At 43.6% G+C, this 24,186-nt stretch overlaps 2 protein-coding genes across 2 annotated transcripts; both read left to right on the top strand.

The window, feature by feature from the left end:
* The first annotated feature begins 690 nt into the window (after nucleotides 1–690).
* On the top strand, nucleotides 691–15,201 carry LOC138243271 (E3 ubiquitin/ISG15 ligase TRIM25-like). The gene is made up of 5 exons (XM_069198823.1): nucleotides 691–1,327; nucleotides 4,429–4,524; nucleotides 4,668–4,901; nucleotides 5,026–5,185; nucleotides 14,065–15,201. The coding sequence occupies exons 1-5, from the start codon at nucleotides 737–739 to the stop codon at nucleotides 14,304–14,306; spliced, it is 1,323 nt and encodes a 440-aa protein (XP_069054924.1). The 5' UTR covers nucleotides 691–736; the 3' UTR covers nucleotides 14,307–15,201.
* Nucleotides 15,202–16,700: 1,499 nt separating this feature from the next.
* LOC138242635 (E3 ubiquitin/ISG15 ligase TRIM25-like) lies at nucleotides 16,701–21,162 on the top strand. Its single transcript, XM_069198185.1, has 4 exons — nucleotides 16,701–17,297; nucleotides 20,399–20,494; nucleotides 20,640–20,873; nucleotides 20,998–21,162. The coding sequence occupies exons 1-4, from the start codon at nucleotides 16,701–16,703 to the stop codon at nucleotides 21,160–21,162; spliced, it is 1,092 nt and encodes a 363-aa protein (XP_069054286.1).
* Nucleotides 21,163–24,186: the final 3,024 nt, after the last annotated feature.

Here is a 24,186-nt window from a genome sequence, read left to right as displayed (position 1 = left end):
ACCTTTACTGTATTAGGAAGAAATACTGCGAGCTGCTGCACACAGAGATCAGGGGCTCGCTGTTACGCTGGGTGGATGGAGATCACAGTCACACCCACATGACACTGCCCTGTCCATCTGCTCCTCTAGCGTCTCTCAGGGGAGAGATGGGCTCGTGATTCTCTGCAGCGGCTCACAGAGGGGGTCACTGCGCAGGATGCCCTGGACGTACCCTGCTGGCCCACATGCTGCAGGACAGAGCCAGGCAGCAGGCTGGGCTCACTGGCCTGGAGAGAGAGACACAACAGGCTGGACTGCTCGCAGTAAGAGTTCACACCTGGACAGTGAAATCCTCTGCACCATGTGGAGCTGTGACTGTGACACCCCTTTGTCAAAACACAGCTGGAGATGATCCTGGAGCTAAATAACTCCCAACGATTAAACAGCTGGATGGGCCAGCTGGCCTCCTCTTGTTTGTCACCATTATGCTCCAAGTTTATAAAAAAAAAATATCTGTCAGCCCAAAATAACACTGTAAGTCACCTCTTCTACGACACCAAACCTTCCCCAAACAATAACCACCAAAGAAATGAAATTGCAGCTGGTTTATAACTGAAGCTCTAAACCACACCCTCTAACAACCCTAATCACACCCCCTAACAACCACAACCCTGCAGCTCAGATCAAGGAAGTGGCTCGGGGAACTGCAGCTCCGTCTCTACTGCTCCTCTCTGTGCAGTTTTTACTTGTCAGAATAATGGCAGAAGGCAGTATTTCAGTTTCTCAGGACCAGTTCAGCTGCTCAGTGTGTCTTTATTTGCTGAAGGATCCAGTGACTCTGCTCTGTGGACACAGTTACTGTATGAGTTGTATTAAGAACCACTGGGATCAGGAAGATCAGACTGGGATCTACAGCTGCCCCCAGTGCAGACAGACCTTCACCGCAAGGCCTGATCTTGGCAGAAACACCATCCTGGCTGAAGTGGTAGAGAAATTGAAGGAGACAGGGTGCAGTGGTCCTTCTCCTGCTCACAGTCCTGCTGGCCCTGGAGACGTGCTGTGTGATGTCTGCACTGGGAGAAAGAGGGGAGCTGTGAAATCCTGTCTGGTGTGTCTGGCCTCCTACTGTCAGACTCACCTCCAGCCTCACTATGAAGCTGTTCCATTGAAGAGACACAAGCTAGCTGATGCCACAGGACAACTGCAGGAGAAGATCTGCTCCACTCATGACAAACTGCTGGAGGTCTACTGCCGTACTGATGAGAAGTGTGTTTGTTATCTCTGTGCAATGGATGAACACAGAGGCCATGATACTGTCTCAGCTGCAGCAGGAAGGACTGAGAAACAGGTGAGGACTTTGAGTTTGTATTGAGTATCTATACAAGATGTTAAAGTCTGTATCTGTATCTGTAATGCTGTATCTCTCCACTGCTGAGTCCTTCTCATGTACTCAGCTGTGATCCACACAGGTTATATCTCTGAAGTGTCTCCTGTTCTTCTGTCTGTTGTTCATTATCTCCTCCTCCTCCTCACCTTCACTGTTTCTCTCTTTACTGTCCTCATGTAGCACCGATGAACCTGTACAACTACACAGCACACTGAACACCTCTAGAACAGACTGCACCCTCATTAATGCACAGCACACTGAACACCTCTAGAACAGACTGCACCCTCATTAACGCACAGCACACTCAACATCTCTAGAGCAGACTGCACCCTCATTAATGCACAACACATTCAACACCTCTAGAACAGACTGCACCGTCATTAATGCACAGCACACTCAACACCTCTAGAACAGACTGCACCCTTCATTAATGAAGTCCTACTTTAATTTCACCACAATAGTATTATTATTAATAAAAAAAATATTATGATATGGAATCTTTACAATGGCTTCTCAAAGCACTTTACAGAACAGAGAGATGCACAGTGAGAGGAGATAGTAGAAGGGGGTTTGATAAAACAGTAGAAAAGCAAAGGGGCAGAAACAGACCCAGGTAAATTAAAGCTCTTAATGAATAGAAGATTGTGAGTCTGAATTTAAAAGAGCCCACGGAAGGTGAGTTATGATATCCACAGGGATAGAATTCCAGAGCTTTGGGGCGCAGCAGGAGAAGCCCTGTCACCCAGAATGCTGACTTTGGAGACAGACAGGAGACCATAATTAGAAGAGTTAAGGTTGTGAGGTGGGGAGTAGGATGTAGTAGCTCTGGCAGGTACTACGTTGTCAAACCATGCAGAGGCATTTAGGGGAGCACGAGGATTTTAAAGTCAACATGAAACCTGGTAGGAAGCCAGTGTAGGGACTCCAGGACAGGAGTAATGTGGTCACTTGCACTAGACCTGGTGAGGACTCTGGCTGCCAAATTCTGGACATACTGTAGTTTGTTCGGTGTGGGCTTAGAAGCTCCACTGAGTGGAGCGTTACAGTAGTCAAAGCGTTACAACTATAGAGCGGTACAGTATTATCAACACAATTAGGAACCCCTGGCCTCACAAGTGCATGTCATTGGTGCTTCCCTACCATCCTAACACCCCTTCCATCCTCAGGACCATTAACGACAACTTCCCCATCCTACAGGATGATCCCTCCACTGGTACCCTTTTTCTGACCGCCCCATCATCTCATCTCATATCACCAACCACCTAATCTGCATCACCTTCTTGTTCACAGCTCCCTTGACTGCCCTCAGCAACCATCCACACCAGGCACTTTCCCTTGCAACAGAGCTTGCTGTCTCACCTGCAAGTACATATCTAACACCACACTCATTCAAGGCCCCTCAGGACAATTCCAGATCACTCAGATGACGTCTTGTACCTCCAGTAATCTTATTTGGTGCCTCTCTTGCAGAAAATGCCCAGCCAGGTTGACTCGGAGAACGCATCAGAGAACATGTTAGGGCATTGAGGATCAAAGATTTCGCCAAGCCCATAGTTTCTTATTTCACCTCTAATGGCCATGATCACACTAATCCCTGTATCCACAAAGAAGGGTTTCTTAACTCCTATTGCAGAAAGACATTAAAAACCCAAATTATCCTGAAACTAGGATCACACCTTCCGAGATAAGGTTACTGCATTTCTGGGCCAATAAACTTGTCTTCTTACAGTTTAAATGAAGGAAATTGTGAGTCATACATGTGTTTATGTCCGAGAAGCAATTGGAGCAGAGACATGTCAGTGTCAGTTAAGGATGGACGTACTGTACTGTAGATTTGAGTATCATCAGAACTCATACATGATGAAGGGTAGGAAGCCCAGTGTCAACCCCTGAGGAAGACCAGACTTAATGAGTCCAATTTCCGAGCTACAATCGCCAAGAGACAAAGTGAAAGTAATCAGTGAGGTAAGACTGGAACCATTTAAGAACAGTGTCAGAAACTCCAAACACAGTCTCAAGACAAGAAAGTGTGATGTCATGGCTGACGGTGTCAAAAGCAGCACTGAGTTCAGTAAGAATGAGGATAGAAAGAGAATGAGAATCAGAAGCCATTAGAAGATCGTTAGTGACTTTGAGCAGGCCAGTTTCTTTGCTGTGAAGTTGTCTGAAACCAGATTGATGGGGTTAAAATAGGTTATTTAACTGAAATGTAACAGCTCGTTCTAAAACATTTGCAAGAAAGGTTAACTTGGATATAGGGTGAAAGTTGTTCAGGCTGTCCAGAGCCATGATTCTTTTTCTCACATAGGGGTAACAGCAGCAGTTGTGAAGGCCACTGGTTCCACATCAGTACTCAAGGATTCATTTATTATATTGAGGACTATGGGGCAGAAAGCAGTGAAACAGGAATGAAATAAAGTGCTGGGAAGGGGATCCAATAGGCAGGTGGTGGATTTCATACACAAAAACCAGTTAACTGTGGTATAATACCTTCACCTGCTTTATTGAATACAAGACTCACACTGGGCCATGCTGGAGTCAGATCTGACACAGAACATGTTTCTAGGAAGCAGACAGGATGTGAGATGTGGTCAGACACATGGTCTCCCTGGTCCAGAACTTAAGCCAGTGGTCAAGCACGTCAGCCACAAACTAGTAGCAACCGGACTCATCAGCACTGCTGAAGTCCTCTGTTTTGTGGTGCAGAGAGAAGTCCAGACACTATATTTACATGTCAGAATGAAAACTGAAGTCTCTAGATTGTGTTTCAGGTATAATTTCTGTGTTTTTAGATTTCACTTCACATACAGATGTGGAGACCCAGGTGTGAGGTGTAAAACTCGAGCAGGAGGTGGTGACTCGTGCTCTGCTGAGCTGCACACTCTGCCAGTGTAGATTAGACACAAAACAGGAGCATGTCAGACAGGACCAGGAAACACGTCTCATGTGGATAAGACATCAGGGGTACAGAGTGTGAATTTTCCAGGGTGACTCTAAGGGGTGTCTCTGTGATGTGATTCGCTTACAGCAGAAATGTCCTGAGTGTCTCTGTTTCTCCACAGAAGCAGCTTTGGGTGACACAGACACAAACCCAGCAGAGAATCCAGGAGAGAGAGGAGGAGCTGCAGGAGCTGAGACAGGCTGTAGAGTCACTCAGAGTGGGTATTCACCAGAGCAGTGGACACACTGACACATTTCCAAAGTTGGACACTGAACAGTACCCTTAGAAAACACAACATACAGCATAATGTAGTTTGAGTGTTTTCATGTGTAATAATCCACTGTGTGTCTCCTCCCTCAGAGCTCTGCACACACAGCAGTACAGGACACTGACAGGATCTTTTCTGAGCTGATCCAATCCATTAAGAGAACATGCTCTGAGGTCACAGAGCTGATCAGAGCTCAAGAGAGGGCTGCAGTGAGTCAGGCTGAAGGACTTCTAGAGCAACTGGAGAAGGAGATCACTGAGCTGAAGAGGAGAGATGCTGAGCTGAACCAGCTCTCACACACAGAGGATCACATCCATTTCCTCCAGGTAACATCACTGCTCTGTGACTCTGCAGTACGGAAGGGTGTCTCTCACACAGAGCTGCTCCTGGCTTTTCCCCAGGAATGTGTGTTGTGTTTGACTGGAAACTCCTCCCTCTTCCCTGCTGCAGAATTTCCAGTCTGTCTGTGTCCCTCGTGGAGCTGGAGACTCACCCAGTATCCCTGTCAGTCCACACTTCTCTCCTGAGGCAGTGAGGAGAGCTGTCTCTGCACTGAAAGAGCGACTGGAGGACATCTGCAAGAAGGAATCAATAAAGATTTCCACGACAGGTTAGTGGAGAAACACACTGATATCTTTCTGGATAGCTTACATATTTCCTGTTTTTCTCTTATATTTTTACTGGATTTTCTGTGCAGTGAATGTATTTATCAAAACAGTTTATCAGTCAATAATTTAATTTCTAGGTCAAATATCTCAAATATCTGGAAGCTTTCACAGGGGCTACAGTCCCAATATAGTAGTTAAAATAATGGCTACAGACCCAGTACAGTAGATCAGTTCTGTTACACTGGGAGATACAGTCCCAGTCTAGTAGAACATGTTATTCCTGTTACTCTGTTACTGCAGCCCTGATGAGACATTTCTCTGTGTGTCTCCCCTGTGACTGAAGCATGCATTCTGCAGACTCCAGAGCCCAGGTCCAGAGCAGATCTTTTCTACTGTGAGTCTACAACAGCTCTCCCCTGAAATATACCTGGAGCTCAAACACACAGCAGAAACAGTGATACATAAACTGATACACACTCTAACACACACTGATTCACACTCTGATACTTTCTGATACATGTCTGAATTCATAAAGTCAAGCTTGCAGACAGTCACTCTGTGTGCATCACAGTCACGCTGTGTAAGAAACACACAGATGGACAGAGACAGAAAATCCAGTGGGGTCATTTTTTTAAGAAAATGCACTTTATTACAATGTCTACTGCACAATTCTTACAAAGAATACAATTCTAACAACAACACTTCAACAGAATGTAAAATGTCTTAAACAGAGTGATTGTCCATTATCAGTATTTCTATTTTGCAAATGGTCAGTGAGGCTGGTTCACACAATAAGAGCCCCTCTAAGCCTCCTGGGTGTTACCACTGGCTGCAGTACTGGCTCTGAAACTGCGATTGTACATTTCTCAACAGAAGCACTAAGGAACAGTTTTTCTGGGTTTTCTTCAGCCCCTTTATGGGGCCCTAAGACCTGTCCAGAGCTCTTTTGCTGTGATGAAACCCTACCAGGCTACATTGCTACGTCGTGCTTCATTCTGCCTTTGAGGCTCATGAGGATCCTCTCCTCCACCTCTCCTGCCTTTCTCTCTGTGTGGTGCTGGACGAGTGTGTCACTATGGATGGTAGCTCATAACCATTCCCCCTCCCAGGAGTTGCACAGTGTTGTCCATTCTGTCCCACACTGCTCTGGTGAAGGTCGAGCTCTTGAACAAGTGCTCCTGCGTCTCCTCTATGAAACACGTGTCCCAGGGGCGTTGCGATTTCCTGGTGAGCGAGTACCTGTGAAGGACCTCTCTGGTCACCAGCTCTGGTGCACAGTCATCCAGCTGAGGGCCTTCAGCATGTTGTCTAGTTTTTTGGGTTGAGTCCTTACATTGGTGTCCTGTGGGATCGTCAGCCTCTCCCTGGTGACCAGTTCCTTCCTTCCCTTCCTTGTACAGGGCCCTTTATTGATACCATGCTCTGATTGTCTTGAGGCCTTATACCTCCTGCTCCACTTGACGGTGTGGGTGTAGGTATCCGGTTGCTTCTCTGCTTTGGGCCCAGTGTTGGACCACTGGATCAGGTGCTTCACTGGGAGGGAGAACCACAACCTGACCAATTACTGGTACTTGTGACCGATTGGGTCCAGCCCCTAGTGACAGAGGTTGCAGAAGAAGATGCAGTGGAGTTTCAGGGGGAAATTCGGCACGTCTCTCCCCCCTTCCTCAACGGCTGGCACATCTGGTTCCTTGTGATGTACTCGTACCTGTTCTGCCATCCCTAGCAGCCCTCGTCTGAGTCTGGCTAACAGAGGGCACACCACGACCAGGTCAGCTAAAGCCAGCAGGGTGTCTGGCTTCAACACCCTCACTTTCCCCATGAGAGTCAGCGAGCGAGTCTTCCACAGGCCCAGTTACACGTTCACCTTGACGGTCCTCTCTGTCCAGTTTATGTACTTGTTGTCCCTGCTCTGGAATGAAACCACCAGTATCATTAGGGGCTCCATGCAAAGCTTGACATTCTCTAGCGCCATTTCTCTGTCCCTCCAGGGTTCAAAAAGCTTGCCCTTGCTCTTTCTGTTTATCAGCCTCAAGTCTGAGGCCCTGGAGTACTGCTCCCTAAACTGCAGCCCACTCTGCAACCCCCTGTCTGAAATCAGGAACAGCGTCATGTGTACTGGGAGATCTTGAGGACCCCTGTGCCTCTGCCAATGGTTCTATAATGAGACCATAGAGAAGAGGTGAAACATGAAACTTTTATCGTACTGGATTCATGGGGGATGAAATTCCAAAGATGTCTGTTCACGTTGACCCCTTTGGCCAACTTCAGAGTACAGTATCTATCCAGCAGATGAAGTTTTCTCAGAATCTGAAGTGTTCCAGCGCTGTGAACAGATTGCTGTGGTTTACTCTGTTAAAGGTTTTCTCCTGGTCCAGGCTCATCATGGGCACGTTTCGGTTATTGTCACAGGGGAGCTGGAGGTTCCAGCTGACAGATCACCCTTCCACACTTGATGATGTGGGGCAGGGAGGTCCTCAGTCTGCTGGGCACTGGCTTGTTCAGGATCTTGATGTCCACACAGAGCTATGTTACCAGCTTCCAGTTTTTGAGTTGCAGAGCAGGAAGATGAAACCTTCTCTCATCGTATTTCTGAGTTTTCCCTGGCGGAAGAGTTCTTGCTCCACCTCCACCAGGTCTGCCACTGGGGTGTCCCAGAAGCAGGTGTAGAATTTCTTGGGAAGTTGCTTTGCTATTCTCCATCTGTCAGAATGTGGCAGAGTCTGTGACACTGGATTTGTTAATAACTGTGGAATATCAGGAGCAGAGCCAGTTTAACAATAACAAGCCAGCCACACTGTACAATACTGGGGGGGGGAATAATGGTAAAATGACAGTACTTTTCCCCTGCAGCTTCACAGACACACAGCCTCTTGTGAGAGGCAGCAGTGTGACTCTGGTACAGGGGCTCCTCTGGGGTCTGTAGGCCTCTTTCTTGTCTGAGAACTGGCTGCTTCTCTTCACATGTCAGCCAGGCTGATGGGTCAGCAGGTAGGAACAGTCAGGACTTGTTCTGTCTGGACAAACAAAACAATAGAAAAACTCAACATCATTTTTCCATTCATATTAGGAGAGAAGGCATCTTTGTTGTGAGAGGGAAGGACTTACGGTGATTTTCAACTCAGAATCACTGTGGTAGAATATATTCTGTTTTTTTCATATGCACAATAGCTAGCTGATGACACAGACATATGTAAAGTATTGTGGTTGTTTAGCCACAATAAACAGAGATCTTTGTTTGTCTAGCCGCCTGTGTCCGGTTTTAATCAACTGCACTGTGTTGTAATTACAGGTAGTCTAGCTTCAGCTGTTTTTCTCTCTCTCGAATGTTTCGTTGATGAAGTGTACATTGGTAGTATCTTTGACTCCATCCAACATTAATTTTTTTAACAGATTCATAGGTGTTCAAGGCAACGTAATTATAAATGTTAATGCAATGTAAACATATATGGATATGGAATATCCACAACATTTCTAATGTGTAATTATGTAATTTGAGGTTCATGGACCGGTGTCACCACACCTGTCTGGTTACCAAGAGATCTGGGGCAGATGCCTATAGCCTCTCAGTCCAGGGTTATTATCTTGGAAGGGGGGGCTCTTCCTAGGACAGGGGGCATATCTGTGTGTCCTGAATGAGCTCTCGAGTCTAGTCAGAAAGAGACTGGGGATTATTTATTTTACTTGACCATCAGGTGTCTTATTAGTTCTGGTAAGAGAGGGGTGTTGGGGTGTTTATCTATCAATAAGGAGTCTGTTTACTGGGCTGGGGAATAAATCTGAGAGCTGTGAGCTCTACTGAGACAGGTTGCAGTGATGTGGGCTCAATAAGAGACTCAGTGGTGTGATTGACTCAGAATAGATCAGACATTTCAAATTCAGTTCATTATTCTCTACTGTCAGCAATGATTGGAGTTTTTACCTCAGATATTGGGGTGACTTCACACGGCAAGGGGAGTAAAGTTAGCTCCTGTGTTTCCATGTCAGACAGGTCTTTATCTTCTTACACAGTGTGACTGTGTATCTAAGAATGTATGTGTGAAAAAAATGCTACTATAATCGTTGGGGATATTTTGTTTGAATTGAGGAACCATTCCTAGATCAAGGGTAATAAATTCTTAGTAGTTCAGGTACTGTAGGTAGTAGCGTCAGCATGCATAGGCTGCAAAGGAACAAGTTAAGGTTTATTCCTGCTGAAAAGAGAAGAAAACAGACACAACATTTCGGCTGTGGAACCTTCTTCTGGTTGTTCTTGGATTCCTGCCAAAACAAGAATGTTTCATGTTATTGTTAGTCGTTGTTAAATCTCTAATCACAAAAGTCTAAAAAGCTTTTAGATTACAGTATGCTGATATTTTAGACAGTGAAATGCAGGAGAGGTGTAATTTGAAGGGTGAAGAAACAGTAATTCTGTGTCTGTTTGTGCAGATGAATGTAGAGACAGGTGTATCCGTGTGTAGCTGCGGAGAGCACTGGTAAACAGTCAATGCTCCATGTGCTAGTGTCAGAGTGAGCTGAATCATTTCCTGCCTCATATATATGATGACACCACCTACTGTAGCAATACAAATGGGGTGCTAGGGCCCCTCTACATTACCACAGGTTCTGTTTATCTCCCAGAATCACCAATGCACACACAGACCAGCGACAAGCATTTGTATTGTATAAGTGCCCTTTTTATTTTCTAAGTACATTCACATTCACCATCACCCAATGACACAGTGAAAACAGCATCTGCTGCAGCAAAAGGTCCTTACAAGGGTTGTACTGAATTCCTGAGTGTCAGCTATCCTTTTCCTTAAAGTGCTGAAGAGAGGACACTAGAATTTTTCTTCTATCTGTGAAAGTCTTTGATGGCTCAGAGGAGAGCAGACACTTAGAAGAGAGGGATACTACTAAGTCCAACTTCCCCAGTCTCCATTTGGGTATGAATAGAAATCCTCCCATGGGCTGTGCTACATTTCCCTTGGTTTGTATCAGCTAGCTGGGATGGTTTCTTTGTTCCTTTCCTAAAGAGATTTACAAGTTTATGTACACTACCTATGTTCCAATGCCAGTGTCTCCCGTAGTCATCAGTTCCTAGACCAATAGTTCCTTGCCCCTGTGGTCTCGCACTCTGCAGCTTCCCTTGTGCTGTCTGTGTCGTCTTCAGGGTCTTGTGGGAGTCAGGAGCCCACTCTGTTCCGGCTCAGATGTTTTTATTCCTCCTCTTAGCCAATCCCCCTCAGGGGGTTCTCCGCTGTCCCTGTTGGAAATGGCTTTGCCCAGTATTATACCAGGAGGAAGCTTGTGTTGTTTGAGGGGTGTGGGAGCGCCGACCTTAGATGTTATGGGCTCTTATCACTTCTTTGTTCACTCTCCTGCTCTCCCTGTTCCTCTGTATGTCTGGTTAAAACTGTTTCAGTGACTCCTCACACCCCCAATCATCAGTTCTCATTACTTCCTGAGTGAGTTGTTCCTGACTGTTTCCTGCTAGACTGTATTCTTTAGAACAACTGAAGTTGCAAGTCTTTGGGTGAGAGACAACATTGACACCATCCTGGCAATCTCCATAACCCAATCAATCCCAGCCTGTAACTGCCTCAACGGCCCACATCCTGCGACTTTAGCAGGGACCAAAAATAATACAAGAAGAGTGAAAAAGCAGTGCCTTTATAGGACCAATCCCAGCTGTGGCTCATCAGCTAAAAGCCAAGACTGCTGGGACTACAAAGGCGAGGCATCTACCTGGGCTCTGGCTCCACACTGGGCATACCCCTGCGTAATGCCACATAAGTCTTCCTTTTAGTTCACTAAAACAGACCTTTTAGAACATTTTAGTCATACAGACCTTTAGTCAAAAAGTACAGATGTTTGGCTTGCTGTTTACTGGGACCAACAGTAACAGTGACAGGAAGACAACAGGAGGTATAAGTCATTGTAAATGTATTCTGTTCAGTGTTTAAAGAGTGAGCAAACACCCTGTACAGGACATGTTTCTGCAGTTTCACATCAAGAGTAACAGACGTTTGGAAAGCTGTGTCAATTCTACTTCTCACAGAAATGGTAAAAACGACACACATTTAACCCAGGAACGCTCACTGACAGAGTGTTGTACTTCATGTGTACAAGAGACAGAGCATGTGCTCCTTTAGATTATTTTTTTCCAGAAATATGTCTGGAGTGTCTCTGTGTCTCTGTGGCCTGTTTTCCTCAGCGCAGCTCAGACATGTCAGAGTCAGGTGCTCATGGTTAGATTAAGAGGGGTATTTACTGGGGCTGTAGTGCTCCTCTTACTGGCCAGGGGTAATAACTTTGGGGTCTTTCTCTTCAGCCCAGCTGGTGTTCTTACATGGTCCTGGTCATTAAGAAACCCAGTGGTGTGTTTCACTAAGAATGACACTGGAGTGTCAATATTATTTCATTAGTCCCACCAGAGTGAGTGTGTATTGGGGTGTTTGCCTGTGAAATTGGGGACCTCATTTCAAACATGAGTGATCTAGAGCAGTGGTTCTCAAACTTTTTGGACCAAGTACCACCCCTAATCCAACCAAAGCATCCAAGTACCACCTACAAGTCATCATCTCATAGGAACCCCAGAAATTGACCAACATGAACGCATGTGCACACACCCTCACACATACATATAATAAATATTATAATAATAAACTTTGTTTGATATATTAAAATGTGGCTTCTCAAAGTGTTTTACAGAAAAAAAAACATAAAAATAAAAAAGCACCATTTCAGTGAGAGGGGTGAGCCTGTTTAGTCGAGCAAAGCAGATGTGAATTAATTTTTCGAGCCTTGATACAATTCACAACAGAGTCTAACAGATATTAAATCGTCAGGCATTTTCTTGACGGCAAAGGTCTCGCGGTGGATGTTGCAATGAAACCATTAATTTCTGGAGCAACCTCTCTAATTCATGCAACTACACTGCTGTGTCGGCTTGTCATTGCTCTAGCACCGTCTGTACAAACTCCGACACATTTTATCCAGTCGATGCCATTCTCTTCGATAAATTCATTCAGAAGCTGAAATACGTGCTCTCCTGTAGTTCCTGTTGGTAGCGGCTTACAGAACCGAAAGTCCTCACGGGACGTACCCTCAAACTCGTATCTAACGTAAACGAGCAAATTGGCCAAATCGACTACAGACTCATCTAATTGCAGTGAACAACATCTGCTCATCTTAACGCGTGCTGTCAGCGTACTTTTGATATAATATTTCATTTCAATAATTCTATGAATGACTGTGTCTTTCGGGGGGCAGCAGGTCGAGCTGTTCAGCAGCTTTTTCTCCACACATAATAGTGTGGGGCTTACCTGCTTTAGCCATCCGCAAGCACGCATTTTTCCACGTTTCCGTTTTTATTTCAGTGTTTATTTTAAGTATTTATTTCATGCGCATGGGAGAGAAACACAGAGACGCTCGGTGTATTTTTCTCAAATTAACTTAGAACAGTTCTTAAATATTTTTCTGTTATTTTTCACGCTTTCCTTTGCTCACAAGATTACCAGCGTTCGTAGCACGCATTTCTATGCATTCCTGTGTTTACAACGTTGGCATTGTTCCAAAATCACGCACATTCTCCTCTCTCCCTATTTGGTGGAGATACAGTAGCTTTTTTAAATACAATGGGTCACTTGCGTCCGTAGCACGCATTCCTATAGAGTGGTATAGAATTACAGAGTATCTCTTGTGTCTACTGAAGTATTAGCGCGCACTGTATCGTAGTACGTACGTAGTACATGTAGGTAGGTGCCACCCTTTCTAGACTGCAGGAGTAAAGAAAAATTTAGCACTGTGAGGAATCTCTTTGATTTTCACTAAATTGGCAGACAGACAAAGGGAGAGTATTTATTTAGCATTAAGTATTAAGAATTAAGAGTTAATACTGCTCGTATTGTCTCCTATCAGAAAGGCGGACAGCTGAGCGCGAGCAGTCTGAAGTCAGTATGAGCGCCTCTGTTTCTCTTGTCTTTCTGTTTGGGTTTCTTGATGTGTTATTTCTGGTTTAAATTGAATATTTTGAATATTTCTTGGCATTTTCAAAGTACGTGTGATGGCTTTCTTATATTTTAGCAAGGTTTTGCTTTTGCCATTACATTTTTCTGTAAAATTCACCATTATACACTCTTTGAATACAGCACTTTTTTATTCTGCATCATCAGGAAAATGGTCTTAGAGAAGATGAACGAGCTGTTGAACTGGGATTTGAAATTAACCGTTTTAAAAGACAGGTTGTCCAGTTTCTTACAGTATACAGGTCGTTGTGGTGGGTTTTGAAGTATTTGAAAATGAGTGGTCCAGCTGTAGTTTCTCTTGTGTTGCTGTGCAGGCTGGGAACTGTAATCGGAGGATGTTCTGAGGGTCACCTTGCTGGTATGAATAGTCACTATAACACTTTATGTAACTGGAGTTAATCATTTACTCCTATTTTCTCCGTTGTCTGCAAGTGTGTCTGCAATCAAAAATGTTGTCTTGATTATTCCTGCACAAACCCCACGAGCGCTAGAATATTAAGAGGATTTTGGAGATCATTTGGATGTCTGATACTTAGTGAAACAATAACAGAATATGTTCTTTCTCTGGCAGGGGAGAGAAGTAATTAGTAATGTAGCGCCTTCATCAGGCGCTTATGTCAGCCTCAGCAGTGTATGATGGGATAGATGGTGTTGCTAGGGAGAGCAGCTTTTAAGCATACTATGCATTTCTGATCAATAAAAGAACAATTCCACTACCATACATCTGCATGATTATTGCCATCGCTACAGTAATTTACTTGTTTTTCTCTCTTGGTGTGTTTAGGGGACAAAGACATTTCACAGTATAATTGAGTTGAACTGGAATGTAATCGGCAGGAGCCTGTTGTGATGTTTGCTGTTTTATTCCCCAGCTGCTGTGACTCTGGACCCTGATACAGCTCACTATGGGCTCAGCCTGTCTGAGGATGGGAAGAGAGTGAGAAAGGGAGAGGAGGAACAGGATCTCTCTGACAGTGATGACAGTAATGTCTGCGTTTTCAGCGTTGTCTGCATTGTCAGTGATGACAGCGATGACAGCGATGACAGTGATGATGGTGATGAGGATGTGGAGGAACAGAAGCTCTCTGACAATCCTCAAAGATTTGATTCCTAGCCCTGTGTCCTGAGTAGGGAGTCCTTCACTTCAGGGAGACACTACTGGGAGGTGGAGGTGAATGACAGCTGGAGAATAGGAGTGACCAGAGAGTGTGCAGAGAGGAAAGATTGGTTCAGATTCTCTCCCCAGCAGGGTTACTGGTGTCTGGACTTTGACTCTACAGGTTTCTCTGCTCTCACTGACACTGAGACTCGTCTCCCCCTCAGTCTGCAGCCCAGGAAGCTGGGGGTATGTGTGGATATTGAGGAGAGGAAGGTCTCCTTTTACACAGTGGAGTCCAGAGCTCATTTCTACACTTTCACTGACATGGTCTTCACTCAGGGGGAGAAGATCTATCCTGTCTTCGGTACCTGGGATCGTAATAAAGACCTTGAGCTGCTGCCTGCTGTCAGTGTGAAGATTAAGCCTGTCAGTGACTCATGAACACAGACTGACTCTCTCCCAGCTCTCTGTCCCACTGGTAATATTATTAATATTAAAAGTTTAATTTGTGTTGTAAAGACCTGGTGATTATCAGGACTTGAACTACATTCATCAGAACAGCAACCACTTGTCTTAACTACTGCACTAAACTGCCTTCCGGGGACAGTACCCTACATTACAGTTTATTGATCCATTACCACTATAATGAATATGGATGTCAAAATATCCACAAGTGATATTTGTAACTGTCCAATTTTCTCTAGTTACAGGATTCCATATTAATATTAATTCCATATTAATATTCCCTATAATGTGGTATTAAATCAGTATTACACCTTTTTTATAACAATGGCAGCAAGTGTTCTTATTACAAATTCTTTGAAAAGGATAAAACATTATAGTTTTTTAATGAAGAATATATACTTCATATACATAGAACAAGTGAATTAAACCACCGTACATTACTGAGTTAAAGACTTTGATGCATAAAATATTTATGAAGATGGTGGAATACTGTGTACTTTTTTATATATTTAGCTACCACTACCATCTACTGCATGTACATGAGGTATATATTACATATGAGACTGTATGGCTTTAAAACCACTACAGTGCGGTATGTGTGAAATATATTTTTAATAAAAAAATTAAAGTTAAATTGTTTCCTGATTACTTGTTGCTGAAGTTTGAATTACATGAGGTATATATCATGTTCCACTTCTGATTTTTTGTTTTACTAGCAACATTTCCCTTTACATGTTTTATATTCAAAATTTAAAGTTAAATTATTTCTTGATTACTTGTTGCTGAAATCTGAATTACATTAGGTATAAATTATGGTATACTTCTGATTTTACCAGAATACTACCACAATTTCCCTTTAGTTGTACAATTCCATCTTAATATTCCATGTAAAGTGGATTTAAACATGCACAGCAGAGATAGAGATTCAATGAAGCAGGCGTTTCACTAACATCTAATGCACAATAAGAGCCACTTATTGATAATCTTTGGCCAGCAAACTGCATACCGCAATGCACCACACAACCTTTACTGTATTAGGAAGAAATACTGCGCGTTTTGAGTGTCTGCATCTGGAGTTAGGGGTCTTTTGTTTGAGAACGATTTGAAAGTCTGGTTTTTGACAATGGCTTGTCTTGGACTCTTGAAAAGGACAAAGTGAGTAATCCTGGAGTTTGGTGTTTGTATTAAGGATCCCAGCCTTGAGATCCCAGTTGGTTGTGACCAGACGACCTCTGAAAATGTCACACTGAACACCAGTGAATCACAGCTGCAGGAGATTCAGGAAGGACTTACTGTATCCAGACTGATTAACTTCTCAGAGGTGTTGACAAGAAAGTGGGTTTCTGTCACAGGAGTACTACTTTACACAAACAGTGGTGGGTGTGTGAAACAGGTTCCACAACACTTTAGAGTAACGTGATGAGATAGTCAGATTACTTTGTTTCTAATAATAATCAGACACACGGGGTGTTGTCAATCTCACACAAAGATCAGGGGTTTGTTAAAACAGCTGGATGGGCCAGCTGGCCTCCTCTTCTTTGTCACCATCATGCTCTGATCTTCTCATGGTGAGTTAGTATTTTATTGTTTTGATTATTGGGAACACAAACCACTGGACTGACTTCACATTAATATCTGTACATGAGCAGCTACTGACATTAAAACATTAAAAAGTGCAATATGACACGATAAGTCACATCCCTACAACACCACACCTTCTTTCAAACAACAACCACAAAAGAAATCACAGCTGTTTCTAAACCACTCCCCCTAATAACCTTAATCACACCCCCTAACAACCACACCCCCGAACACTCACACCCCTACAGCTCTGTGCAGATCCAGGAAGTGAAACTCAGAGATCAGTTTCGTTTCACTTGAAACAGACTCACTGCAGCTCTGTCTCTACTGCTCCTCTCTGTGCAGTTTTTACTTGTCAAAAAAATGGCAGAAGGCAGTATTTCAGTTTCTCAGGACCAGTTCAGCTGTTCAGTGTGTCTGGATTTGCTGAAGGATCCAGTGACTCTGCTCTGTGGACACAGTTACTGTATGAGTTGTATTAAGAACCACTGGGATCAGGAAGATCAGACTGGGATCTACAGCTGCCCCCAGTGCAGACAGACCTTCACTCCAAGACCTGATCTTCACAGAAACACCATCCTGGCTGAAGTGGTGGAGAAACTGAAGGAGACAGGGTGCAGTCCACCTCCACCTCCACCTGCTAACAGTCCTGCTGGCCCTGGAGACGTGCTATGTGATGTCTGCACTGGGAGAAAGAGGGGAGCTGTGAAATCCTGTCTGGTGTGTCTGGCCTCTTACTGTCAGACTCACCTCCAGCCTCACTATGAAGCTGTTCCATTGAAGAGACACAAGCTGACTGATGCCACAGGACAACTGCAGGAGAAGATCTGCTCCACTCATCACAAACTGTGTGAGGTCTATTGCCGTACTGATGAGAAGTGTGTTTGTTATCTCTGTGCAATGGATGACCACAGAGGCCATGATACTGCCTCAGCTGCAGCAGGAAGGACTGAGAAACAGGTGAGGACTTTGAGTCTGCATTTAGTGTCTAGTACAAGATGTAAAATGGATATTTAGGATATTTGGGGCTCTAACTGATCTCTGGACTGTATTTACTGTATCTGCAATGCTGTATCTCTCCACTGCTGAGTCCAGCTTATGTACTCAGCTGTGATCCACACAGGTTGTGTCTCCTGTTCTTCTGTCTGTTCTTCATTATCTCCTCCTCCTCCTCATCTTCACTGTTTCTCTCTTTACTGTCCTCATGTAGCACCGATGAACCTGTACAACTACACAGCACACTGAACACCTCTAGAACAGACTGCACCCTCATTAATGCACAGCACACTCAACACCTCTAGAACATACTGCACCCTCATTAATGCACAGCACACTCAACACCTCTAGAACAGACTGCACCCTCGCTAATGAAGTCCTTCTTTAATTTCACCACAATAGGATTATTAATATAAAAAAAAACTTTATTTTTATGTGGTACCTTTAAAATGGCTTCTCAAAGCACTGTGCAGAAAAATGCATGCTAAGAAGAGATAGTAGAATGGGGTTTGGAAAAACGGCAGAAAAGCAAAGGGGCAGAAACAGACCCAGTTAAATTAAAGCTCTTAATGAATAGTAGACTGTGAGTCTGGATTTGAAAGAGCTCAGGGAAGGTGACTCTATGATATCCATAGGGATAGAATTCCAGAGCTCTGGGCTGCAGCAGGAGAAGCCCTGTCACCCAGAGTGCTGGTCTGGGGGACAGACAGGAGACCAGAATTAGAAGAGTGAAGGTTGTGAGGTGGGGAGTAGGATGATAGTAACTCTGGCAGGTACTGAGGTGTCAAGCCATGCAGAGACTTTTAGGGGAGCATGAGGACTTTGAAGTCGACACGAAACCTGATAGGAAGCCAGTGCAGGGACTCCAGGACAGGAATAATGGGATCACTTGCACTAGACCTGGTGAAGACTCTGGCTGCCAAATTCTGGACATGCTGAAATTTGTTCAGTCTGGGTTTAGATACCCTACCGAGCGGAGCATTACAGTAGTCAAAGTTACAGAGCGTTAAAGTAGCATTAAGTCGATTAGGAACTCCTGGCCTCACAAGTGCATGTCATTGGTGCTTCCTTACCACCCTAACACCCCTTCAGCCCATGTAAAAGACAGCTTTCTATTGGTGATGTTCACACCCAAAAATGGGTTTCCAATTTTATTGTTTATTAAGTAATTATAAATATTTATTAAGTTAAAACTTCATTCCTAGTCATTATCACAAGTTCTGCACTTCTTTTTGGAACTTATGGTATATAGACCTAATTTACCTGAAGTTATGCTACTCATTTTTGAGTAAAATAAGCACAATTTATGTGTTTTTTTGACTACAGTAAAGACCTGAGGAAAACATGTTGAGTGATTATCAAAGACTAGATTATGTCAAGGTTTAGCCAAGATACTAGTTTTGAAACCATTTCAAATTTTGCAAGGTGCCACATATTTACTTCTGTTATGTTTCCAGTCACAACTGACCATATGATGTTATCTGCAAAGAAAAGACAGAGTCACAAATTGTGTTCAAATGACCCTTTATTTTGCAAACATCACAAATTCAACAAGCTTTTTAGATAAAATGAACAGTGACATTTGTGTGTGTTTGTGTGTTCACGCACATGAATGCAGCGGGTAATGATGGCGTGTGCCTATATTTGTCGTGTACGATGCTGGGTTTTACACCCCTTGGGGCACAGAGCTGGCACCTCTTCCTTTTGTCTGTTCTTTTGTCGGGGGGCAGCTGCTGGGGAGGTAGAGCTGCCCAGATCTTTATGCCACATTTGCCTGGTTTACTCGACATGTATTGTTGGGAAGGACAGCTGTAACGAGTCCACGTGATGAAGTAGTAGGATCCTATGCAGACGAGAGAGAGAGTAGAGGCATAAACAACACAGGTGTCCAATCTGAATCGACAGGCGAGTTCGTGGTCAAGAGCAAAGGTAAGTTCAAAAAGCCGAAAGTAGTCGTACAAGAGGTTTCCAAAAAAGGAGCGAGGTAGGAGCTCTCTAGGAGAGAAGTCAATAGCGAGCAGCAAGTAGCCAGTTTAGAGGGTTTAAATAGAGCTGAGTGCAGAACGGTACAGCGGTTGGTGATGGTTTAACACGTGCGGTGGGGGTGCTTGTTATAATTAGTCCGCTGCTGGAACTGGTTTGTGGTTTGTGGGTTGATCTCTGATGACTGGCAGTCCTGACAACTGCGACCTCGGAGGGGGACCAGGCGCTTATCCACAGTGACTTCCGGGCCACGACTGTAAATGAGTGGCAGGCACTCAACCCACTTGTCCCAGACATCTCCAGTGCAGCGAGTTCGTCTCGTTGACGTCGAGCAGGTCTTGTGTCCCGCTTGTCAAAGCGATTGGCTCTTGAGAGAATATGAAATGATTGACATAGTAGCCCGAAAAATGGCCCGACCAGACTCGGCATGCTATAAGCTGGTGGTGGCCTCATTCCTTGATCTGTATATGCCAGAGAGAATCAACAGACCCATGTATGGTTGAGAGTCTACCAGACCACCTCCCTCCAGCTATCGCTATGCACATGTCTCCCCTCCAGGTTTGTCATATCTAGGACTGTCCTTACAATAGCCTTTGGCAGAAACAATTCAAAGCTGGACTTTATATCTTCAACACGGGACACGGTATACCTTTTGGCCCTGGGCCATCCTGAAACTAGCAGCTACTGGGCTCATCAGCACTGCTGAAATCCTGTTTTGAGGTGCAGAGAGCAGTCAGGACATAATATTGAGCTGTTAGAAAGAAAACTGAATGCTCTAGATTGTGTTTCAGATATAATTTCTGTGTTTTTATATTTCACTTCACATACAGATGTGCAGACCCAGGTGTGAGGTGTAAAACTCGAGCAGGAGGTGGAGGCTCGTGCTCTGCTGCGCTGCACACGCTGCCGGTGTAGATTAGACATGAAAAAGGAGCTTGTCATATAGGACCAAGAAACACATCTCATGTGGATAAGACATCAGGGATACAGAGTGTGAATTTTCCAGGGTGACTCTAAGGGGTGTCTCTGTGATGTGATTCTTTTACAGCAGAAATGTCCTGAGTGTCTCTGTTTCTCCACAGAAGCAGCTGGGGGTGACACAGACACAAACCCAGCAGAGAATCCAGGAGAGAGAGAAGGAGCTGCAGGAGCTGAGACAGGGTGTAGAGTCACTCAGAGTAGGTATTGACCAGAGCAGTGGACACACTGGCACACATTTCCACAGCTGGATATTGGACAGTACCCTTAGAAAACACAGCGTACAGAATAATGTAGTTTGAGTGTTTTCCTGTGTAATAATCCACTGTGTGACTCCTCCCTCAGAGCTCTGCACACACAGCAGTACAGGACACTGACAGGATCTTTACTGAGCTGATCCGCTCCATTGAGAGAACACGCTCTGAGGTCACAGAGTTGATCAGAGCTCAAGAGAGGGCTGCCGTGAGTCAGGCTGAAGGACTTCTAGAGCGACTGGAGAAGGAGATCACTGAGCTGAAGAGGAGAGACGCTGAGCTGAACCAGCTCTCACACACAGAGGATCACATCCATTTCCTCCAGGTAACATCACTGCTCTGTGACTCTGCAGTACGGAAGGGTGTCTCTCACACAGAGCTGCTCCTGGCTTTTCCCCAGGAATGTGTGTTGTGTTTGACTGGAAACTCCTCCCTCTTCCCTGCTGCAGAATTTCCAGTCTGTCTGTGTCCCTCGTGGAGCTGGAGACTCACCCAGTATCCCTGTCAGTCCACACTTCTCTCCTGAGCCAGTGAGGAGAGCTGTCTCTGCACTGAAAGAGCGACTGGAGGACATCTGCAAGAAGGAATCAATAAAGATTTCCACGACAGGTTAGTGGAGAACCACACTGATGTCTTTCTGAATATCTTATATATTTCCTGTTTTTCTCTTATATTGTTACTGGATTTTCTGTGCAGTGACTGAATTTATCAGTGCAGCTTATCTGTCAATGATTCAAATTCTCAGTAAAATATCTTAAAAGTTTTAGTCTCACAAATCTTTATGACAGTAACTGTATTGTTATATTGTGCTGTATATAGTTTGACAGGAATGTTTTAATATGAGCTACAGTCCCAGTATAGTAGAACAGTCCTGTTACAATAGGGGCTGCAGTCTCAGTACGGTACAACAGACCTCTTACAATAACAGCTATAGTTCCAGCACAGTAGATCAGTCCTGTTACAATAGGAGCTACAATCCCAGTACAGTAGATCAGTCCTGTTACAATAGAATCTACAGCCCAAGTGAATCAGAACAACTGTTATTCCTGTTACTCTGTTACTGCAGCCCTGATGAGACATTTCTCTGTGTGTCTCCCCAGTTACTGAAGTCTACAGTCTGCTGACTCCAGAGCCCGGGTCAAGAGCAGAGCTTTTACACTGTGAGTATGTTTTCACAACAGCTCCCCCCTGAAGTGGTCAGTGAGGCTGGTTCAAACAATAAGAGCCCCTCCAAGCCTCCTGGGTGTTACCACTGGATGCAGCCCTGGCTCTGAAACTGCAATTGTCCATTTCTGAAGAGGAGCACAAAGGAACAGGTTTTTCTGGGTTTTCTTCAGCCCCTGTACAGAGCCCTCTGTCCTGTCCAGTGCACTTTTGCCGTGTAGAAACCCCACCTGGCTACCTCTTTAATTTGCTTCATCCTACAGATGCAGCCATTCAAAATGGGTGAGGTATTTCGCGCCATACCGTGACACGCCCACCAGGGTATCACGCGGTTCACGTGTGTCACGTGACTAACTATCCGGCGTCGCCTTGTAAAACCGCCAGGGGGAGCTTAACCTCTCATGTACAGCATTTGAGCCTTTAATTTTGAACTGTGTATTACAGCATGTTAATCATCAGTCATTAAAATGTTGGTATATTTTATGAAAGCAAGATTGCTCAGTTGGACAAAAGTACACAACCTACCTTTATCAGAAATATTTATGCATCAAAGCCTTTACTGAAGATATTACTAATAGTATTAATAATGGATGACTTTGGACAAGCTGTATACTCAAAGTAAAATTTCTTTAGCACATTTGTACAAGCACTTGGAATCTATCCAAGCCATACTTTGTCAGGGATTTTGTTTTACGGGCATAAAAACTTCCTTGCTTTTAACAGGGCGTTTCATAATTTCTAGCTACGAAAATGATTTAAAATGCGACACCTATCATTCAACTAGAGCTTTAAATATCACAAGGATCCTCAAGAGCACAGCAAAGAGTGTATTAAAAGACATTTGTATTTATCAACGCTTTCTTTTCTTATGGAACCACTTCAGAGGGGTGTTCCAGGAATCGGCACTTTAAAGAAAAAAATACACACCAGTATTCCATTTCTCCCTAAACATTGTAAGCTTCGAAGTCTTTAACTAACATGATACTGGAGTCAACAAGCATACTTTTAAAATTTGATTAAAAGGGAATATAATATGGAATCGCGTATCTCAAGAATTTAATAACGGTATGATTATATCCGTGTACTGCGGCAGGGCTGTGTAGGGCTGTTTCGCCTGCTTGTTTATGTGAGCTGTCTTGTAGCCTACTGGTCTAGGTGTGTGACTACCAACTGGCAGATTGTGTGTTTGAATCCAGCTGGTGCTGGACTTTTCATTTTTATTTATTTATTTTTTAATCGCGTAACATAAACATATTACCGTATGCAAACTGTACTGTATACAGTATGTATATGTATATTTAATGTCTTAACTGTGCCCTTTTAAGTATTGAATATTCATATCTAATTTTACCACTGAAGGGAAATCTTAGTACCTGAGCATAAAAAGAATAGGAGCATACTGTAACGCGTGTGAAGGCCATAAACGATATTAATTTTGGAACATAAACATACAGTATATGGCTGGTCTCGGTACTTTAAAGAAAACATACACGAAACATGGTTTCATTATGACCAGAATCGGTCTTGAGATATTTTTAACTTGATTTACAGTATTTGAGAGGTATGTCTTAACACCGATACTACAGTGCTTACGTACTGCTCACGTATATGTTTCTAGGTTTATATTATGCATTTCATACGGTCAAATTACTTTTGAGCAACTAATAAGAAGCGCGAAACGGTATGCGTTTTAGTTTCGTTTTGTGCTGGGACCCGTGGATTGATTAGAGATATCAAGTACATACAAGTCATTTTTTAAATGTTGTAGTTCGTCTTGAAAAAATGTTACAAGTACATCATCTATCAACAATTACACAGGTTCTGTTTCCATATTGTGGATTTTGGTTAGGTATTATCAAATCTGGTGGCGCTGTGTGTTAGTTTACTGAGTCCCATGTCACATGGTCTGTGATTGAAACCTGTAAAACCGGTTTAATTCGTCACAGCCAGCACTCTTCAGGTGTGAGGGTCTTCTGCTCAGAATGAAACGCTAAAATGTTTGTGTATATTCTAATGGTAGTGGGGGCAGGGTGTGTGGGAACAGGTTTGGTTGAAATTGCATTGGAGATCTATGTTCTTCACACCTGAAACATTTTCTCTGAAAGCATTTTCTTCGCAGTTTAACCGATCTTGTTACAGCATGTTACAGTTTACTATTATTAACCATATTAATTTTAAGTGCTTAATGTAAAATCTTGTAAAAATATATTTTCATTGTTCAAATATACATTAAGTCTGACTATCATATAATAAGTTAAATACAAAACTAAAGAAAAAATAGGGTTAAATATTCAAAATATTTTGCTAACAATGTTAACTGTTTATGAATAATAAAATGTATTAACTAAGGAGTAGGATGGCACAGTTGTTAGTATGTTTTTTGTTTTGTTTCTTTTTCATAAATACAACAGTAGTACCTGATGTCTCAGTGGCTTTCAAAATTAAATTATGCATGCAAACCTGTGAACTAGAAA

Source organism: Lepisosteus oculatus, chromosome 14 (genome assembly GCF_040954835.1).
Source record: "Lepisosteus oculatus isolate fLepOcu1 chromosome 14, fLepOcu1.hap2, whole genome shotgun sequence".
In the NCBI taxonomy this organism is placed as follows: domain Eukaryota; kingdom Metazoa; phylum Chordata; class Actinopteri; order Semionotiformes; family Lepisosteidae; genus Lepisosteus; species Lepisosteus oculatus.
Note: the sequence above shows the minus strand (reverse complement) of the source record. Positions and strands in the feature narration are given on the sequence as shown.

Coding starts and splice junctions, on each gene's coding strand:
- LOC138243271 (XM_069198823.1), top strand. CDS start 737: ATGGCAGAAGGCAGTATTTCAGTTTCTCAGGACCAGTTCAGCTGCTCA. Junction 1,328..4,428: donor CAGGAAGGACTGAGAAACAG/GTGAGGACTTTG, acceptor GTTTCTCCACAG/AAGCAGCTTTGGGTGACACA. Junction 4,525..4,667: donor AGGCTGTAGAGTCACTCAGA/GTGGGTATTCAC, acceptor CTCCTCCCTCAG/AGCTCTGCACACACAGCAGT.
- LOC138242635 (XM_069198185.1), top strand. CDS start 16,701: ATGGCAGAAGGCAGTATTTCAGTTTCTCAGGACCAGTTCAGCTGTTCA. Junction 17,298..20,398: donor CAGGAAGGACTGAGAAACAG/GTGAGGACTTTG, acceptor GTTTCTCCACAG/AAGCAGCTGGGGGTGACACA. Junction 20,874..20,997: donor ATCACATCCATTTCCTCCAG/GTAACATCACTG, acceptor TCCCTGCTGCAG/AATTTCCAGTCTGTCTGTGT.